Below are 6,725 nucleotides of genomic sequence, written 5' to 3' on the forward strand. Positions count from 1 at the left end.
AACTAAGAGATAAAGATTTTTTTGTTGTTTTTTTAGGCAAGCACTAAATCATACTTAACTAAGAGATAAAGATTTTTTGTTTTGTTTTTTTAGGCAAGCACTAAATCATACTTAACTAAGAGATAAAGATTTTTTTGTTGTTTTTTTTAGGCAAGCACTAAATCATATTTAACTAAGAGATAAAGTTTGGTTTTTTGAGGCAAGCACTAAATCATATTTAACTAAGAGATAAAATTTGGTTTTTTTTAGGCAAGCACTAAATTATACTTAACTAAGAGATAAAGATTTTTTTGTTGTTTGTTTTTAGGCAAGCACTAAATCATATTTAACTAAGAGATAAAGTTTGGTTTTCTTGAGGCAAGAACTAAATCATATTAACTAAGAGATAAAGATATTTTGTTGTTTTTTTTTAGGCAAGCACTAAATTATACTTAACTAAGAGAGAAAGATTTTTGTTGTTTGTTTGTAGGCAAGCACTAAATCATATTTAAATAAGAGATAAAGCTTTTATCTCTGTAAGGTGATTAAACCTTCATGTTACATTTACTTTTACATTTGAATATCTGCAAGAACTCTTAATTTTTATTTTTACTAATGTTACTATAGTCGACATTACCTATAGGTTATCACCACAGTTTTTCAGGTTTCTATGTTATAACGTGTTTGGGATGTCATTGTAACCTTTATTTAATTAAACTTTTATTTTTGATTAGTTTTTTATTTCTTGCAAGGTATTGTTACTATGTATGTAAAGTAAATTTTTCCTTTTTTATTATAAGGTGATAAACATTGTTTTGCACAGTTGGTCATTTAATTTTGTCATATTTTTACAACACCTGTGAATTATATGTCAAATCTTTTATTTCATCATTCACCTTTCTATGTTCTGTCCAATGTTCTGTTGAAATATGTAGTATGTTACACCATCAATAAAACTCTTCCTTATGCCTATACCATTGTTTGCCAACCTATTACTGTATTAGCATAATGTGCTTCCTTACTCAATAATTACTGTGTTGTTGTCATAACATCTGTGAAATTAACTAGGTAATGCTGTTCATTTTTCAAAACTATAGATAGCTTAGATAAAAAAAAAAAACATATAATAATAAGCCAGATAACTACTATAGATAAAATTTTAATTGTTTATTATTAGTATATAATTTTCCCAATTATTTCTTATAGCATTTGAGCCAATATCTTTGGGTGACCAAGAAGCTTTTATAGAATTAGTTCCTCAAGAAGAATTGCGACGATTTTTACTCAGGAGCTACTCTTATTATTCTGGGCAGAAATGGAAGCGTTCAGTCTCTAGAACTGAGCTTTCTGTCACCAAGTCTCTTTCTGTTACATTTCGTAGTAGTTCACCAGATGGGCTTCTCATATATGCTTCTACAGAAAATGAACATACTATTTTGCGGGTAAGATTAAATTTACTTTTCATTTTATAACTTTAAATTTCATCGTAAGATATTAAACAAACTTATTTTAACAGATAAAAAAAAACAGACTCATACTGAACAAATTGGGTTTATAAGGCTGAGGTATGTGTATTTTCAAAGCATAAATCCAAAACTGAAATATAAAGTGAAATGTTCGAAATGTTATTTGATATAATTGATACTTTCTATCACGAGTACTGTAATAATCTGAATTAGGTTAAAAACAATCTATCCTTAACAGAGCTTAAACCCAGAAGGATGCTCACACTACTATTCTAACTAAACCACCAAGGGCTCAAGGCCTAAGCAGTCAACCCTATAACTACTTCATTACTTTAGTAATTTAAGCATTTTTATATTTCTTACTGTTGTAATTTAAGAAGTATCTGTTGTTAAGCTTTAAAAAACTTATAAAAAATGTTAAGGTGAACATTTTCAGCTCACTATATTGTTATTGTGAATTTTTGAAATTTGTTAAATAATTAGACCACCTTACTAAGAAACAATGTACCTTGAATATTTTAAGTTATACTATATTCCAGTGACCTGATTTTGCAAAGTCTCTAAATGAAAACTATGTTTGATTTTCAACTTAAAATAATAATGAAAATGTTTTTTAAAAACACAAACAACTTAATTGTTTTTTAATTATAGTAACTATAGAAAAGTAAAACAAATCAAGGTCTATCCTTAAAAGTACTTATTCCTAAAATATGGCAAAATATTAATTTGTAATCTGTAGTTAATGCACACTGCAGTGTTTGAAATTACTGAATTATGCTTTTTGTATTGAGTTAGATGTGGCAAATCTCCTTTTTTTACTGCAGTATAAGTGGAATATGATTTATTCTCCTTTTCAATTTTCAGTTAAGAAACAAAGTTTTGATATACAGTTCCCATCAGAAGTCTGAAAAACCTGTGACGTTAGCATTTGAAAGTATAAAGGTTGCAGATGGATTGTGGCACTCTCTAACTCTCACACTAAATGCTGGCTCAGTCAACATCACTTTAGATCAGGAATGGCAATCAACTGATCCAGACCACAAAGTTCATGATTTTCTTGATCCATTTTTGACTGTTATGACTATTGGTGGGCACTTGAATGAAATAATAGATGGAAAAGATAGTCGAGTTCCTGGTAATTTCTCTCTCTCTCTCTCTCTTTCTTTTTTTTATATTTTAGTATCATATTGTATGTAATTTACATGTTTTAAAGAACTTCAAGAAATTTATAACTGAGTAATCAACATTAAAAGACCTGATAAAACTCTAATACTTTTTATAGTTTCACTTGTCAAAAGGACTAGAGTTTTATTGGATTTTTGAATGTTATTTGCCAACTTTTTTTTTGTCTTGCACCTTCTTAAGTACCATGAATTTATGTTTGCAATATTCAGAGAGCACACTTTAATCATACTGGTAATGCTTGCAGGTTTCATACTTGATAACTTGTTCAATTATTGGTTTAAAAAATTAGTGTTGTAAGCTTTATTTTCAATGTTTTAATTTCAGTGGTTGCTAGAGTGCATAATGTTATGATCTGGAAAATTTATGTTGTAAGTAGAAGATGAGTATGGTATAAATACAAGTAAAGTAAAGCTGTGAATCAATAAGTTAACGAATGAGTAATCATTGATCCAGTTCAGTGTTAGTATGAGGGTTACCATGTCTATTTAGTACTTGATACGTTAGTGAGGAAATTCTGTAAGTAAGTTTATTTGTAAGTTAGGCATACAATTGGTCACTGAATATTTTGTTTGTGAACTTAGACCTGTAACTTGTGTCAAAGTGAATGTGATATCTAGCAAATGTATTTATTGAAGAAAAAATGAATTCATTAATGTTATGTGGACTGTATGTGACATTATTTTCACTAAATAATCCAAAAGATTCTGCTCAGCAACAGAACATGTCACAACACTAAGTTAGTATATAAGGCAAGATAGCAGAAACAAATTTTGTAATATATGGTTCAAATTGTGAAATAACACTTACATTGTCTCTCAAAAATATCAAATGTGTTTTAAAAAGCTTTACTACATTTTATTAACTTCTGTAAAATTAATAATCTGTGAAAAATGACTCAAAAAACTTCAAAATATTAATACTTTGAACTTATAATCAAGTGTATTCTTTAATTTATGAGCAAGGTTATTAGAAATTTTCTTTACAGTTGATTCTACTCATACTAAGAAAGGAATGAAAATATAAAGTATATTTGTATGGAAACTCTTCACAAAACATTTGTAGTTTCAAGTTACATTACATAGTTTGTTGAGCATTTTCATTATAATATTTCTTCATCAATTCCTAGCAGAGTCAAAATACATATATATTGTGTTAAAGATGTACATGTCTTATCATGATTATTTTTAATGCCTTTTTTATACTACTATAAACTTTGATCAATGACTTTCTTCTGGAAATTTAATCAACTATGTTTAATTGTGAGGAATATTTTGAAAATTTCCTAAATGTTTTACATTTGTTTATTGATAGGATTTCAAGGATGCATTCATACACTGACCATTAATAAAAAAGTTCAAGGACTGAACTTGACTGGAGGATTCTTTAGAATGATTCCCCATGGAAATGTACATGCAAGCTGTAGTGAAAAAGTGCTAGACATAGATGTGGCCTCAACAGACCCTCTTAGTATTGGTGTGATTCTTGTTATAGTGTTCTTTGTCATCCTTTTAGTTGTTATCATGATAAGTTTTTTTGTTTTCCGAAGAAGAAAGCAACAACAAGGCAAACCCCATAATCACATAAAACCACAAGGAAATGCATTTTTAGCCAGTGCTGGCATTGAGAACCAGAGAAGTAATCAGGATTCAAGCTATAATGACACTGGTCAAGGGGATGATGTAACAAGAAGTCACCTACCACAGGACTTAGTGCCAAAGAAGATGAAAGATCGAGATGTGCCAACTGAATGGCCCCAACGGCCAGACATTATCGAAAGAGAAGTAATACAGAAGTCATCGAGTATGTCTGTGCACAGAACAGATGAGTTATCACTTCAAGATGCTTCTAAGGCCTCCAGTGGGTTTGCAGTGCATGATATAAATGGTTCTGATATTCCAGAACATTATGACTTGGAAAATGCCAGTAGCATTGCTCCTTCTGACATAGATATTGTATATCACTATAAAGGATTCCATGATGGGAATCAAAGAAAGTACAAAACTAATCCACATATTCCCAACTATCATAAACATAACCACAGACACAGCCCTCACCAGTTCCAACCTAGTCCTATTCGAGAAAGCCCTCGTAGTGTGCTTCACCAAAGCCCAAATTCTATTCAATCAAGAGACAGTTCTGCTCATAAAATGCTAAATACCCCACTTGCACGACTTAGTCCCTCAAGTGAACTTTCTCATCAAACTCCACGCATATTAACTCTTCAGGATATAAGTGGAAAACCCTTACAAACTGCTCTTCTTGCTACATCCCAAATTGTGGGATCTAAAGATCCTGTCAATAACTCGGAACGAAGTCTCAATAGTCCCGTAAGCAATTTAAGTCACAGTACCATCAGTCTGCATTCTCGTTCACAGTCGGGAAATAAAAAAAAAGCTAGAAATTCTGGAATTAACTTATGTTTAACAGCAGAAGAAATAGACAGGCTTAATGCCCATCCAAGAAACTCCAGTCTGGTCAGCACTCTGGATGCTGTATCTTCATCAAGTGATGGAAATACTGAGAAAAATAAACTAACAGAAATTTTAGAAACTAATACAGAGCTTCTGGAAGCCCCAGACTCCACTACTGATGAGAGTGGTAATGACTCTTTTACATGTTCAGAATTTGAATATGACAATAATTTTGATAAAGTTCATAGAGACTTTGGACCAGGAAACATGATTTTCTCAAAACTTGCCGAAGAAGACAATGAAAATGAAGAGGACTCTGCTAAAGCCTATGATGGTTTTGATTCAATAAGAGGATCTTTGAGCACATTAGTGGCTTCAGATGATGACTTCTCAAATCTTTCATCGTATAAACCTGCACATGATACTGTGTTAGGATGGGATTATCTTCTCAACTGGGGTCCAAATTTTCAAAGCTTAGTGGGTGTCTTTAAAGATATAGCTGAATTACCAGATACAGTCAATACTGCCTCAGGACACTCCAAGCCTGGTGAAGAATATGTGTGACATAATTTATTACTACTATTAAAGAAATTATTGTGTTAAATATATGTATAGTCCACTTTATTTTCTTAAGAAAATTGAGAACACAACAGCATAAATTAGATAATCTTTGTAAACTTAACAAATATGTAACAATGGCATAAAATATCTGCATCATTACCAAATGCTTTTCTCCTAAGTGGTTTTTTTTAGTGCAACAAAATGCATTTTTAACAATTCAGTGATTTTAAATAAATCTTTCTGATCTGGATTTAAAATAAATGCATTATGTGTTTTCTTGATTTTTATTCCTCATAGTGTAAAAAAACATGATTTTCGTAATCAGTTTTGGGAACAATATAGGAAAGTGAATTCAGACAATTAAATTCATATGTTCAAATTAAATTGATTTCATTATTTAGGAAAAAAATGAAGACATTCTTATAAAGTTATGGAAAACAAATTTAATATTTTTTAGTTGATTTATATGACGGTAGGAGCAAAATTCATGTGTGGATGTATCACAATTGAATTTTTTTTTTTCTATTTTGATTTGCTTTTTTTTTCTTCAACATAGTGTGTAAAATTAAACCATAATTTTTAATTTGGGTATGAACTTAACCTATTTGTAATGTCTTTTGTTTTGATTTGTACTTTTACTTTAAATAAGTAAAGACATTTTTAATGTTATGCATCTTCCAAATTAAAAAAAAGTACATTGCTCGCACTATCGGTCACACGTGATTATATACATATTTCTTGTTAATATTGTTAATTTTCACAAAAATATTTTTGTGCAAGTATGTTGTTGCAATTTTTAGTATGATGTACATTCCTGAAATATCGGAGAAATAGTGGACATTTAATTCAAATTAAATTTTTTAACCTCCTAAAGATTAAAAAAATATCGATGAACCTCTTTTTTTTGCCATGTGCCATTTAATTTTGATTGCTTTTGCACTTTCTTCCCAAATGTGATGCTTTTACTTGTTTTATTCTGTAAGTGAAATATTACTTTTCAGTGATTTCACAGGTACAGGGTATAATTGACATTATTAAACAAATGCCAAACTTTCAGTGTATTTAATGAAAAATTTGTAATAATGACTGAAAAAATATACTAATCAAAGCTGTATATAGGTGA

At 30.0% G+C, this 6,725-nt stretch overlaps 1 protein-coding gene across 1 annotated transcript in view; it reads left to right on the plus strand.

Moving 5' to 3' along the window:
• Positions 1 to 5,749, plus strand: part of LOC106470467 (cadherin-related tumor suppressor-like) — a 35,560-nt gene extending 29,811 nt beyond the window's left edge. The window contains exons 15-17 of the mRNA XM_022399078.1: positions 1,186 to 1,421; positions 2,310 to 2,580; positions 3,942 to 5,749. Of these exons, the coding sequence (XP_022254786.1) occupies positions 1,186 to 1,421; positions 2,310 to 2,580; positions 3,942 to 5,605 (2,171 nt within the window). The 3' untranslated portion in view covers positions 5,606 to 5,749. The remainder of the gene's footprint in view (positions 1 to 1,185; positions 1,422 to 2,309; positions 2,581 to 3,941) is intronic.
• Positions 5,750 to 6,725: the final 976 nt, after the last annotated feature.

This window comes from Limulus polyphemus, unplaced genomic scaffold, assembly GCF_000517525.1.
Source record: "Limulus polyphemus unplaced genomic scaffold, Limulus_polyphemus-2.1.2 Scaffold4023, whole genome shotgun sequence".
In the NCBI taxonomy this organism is placed as follows: domain Eukaryota; kingdom Metazoa; phylum Arthropoda; class Merostomata; order Xiphosura; family Limulidae; genus Limulus; species Limulus polyphemus.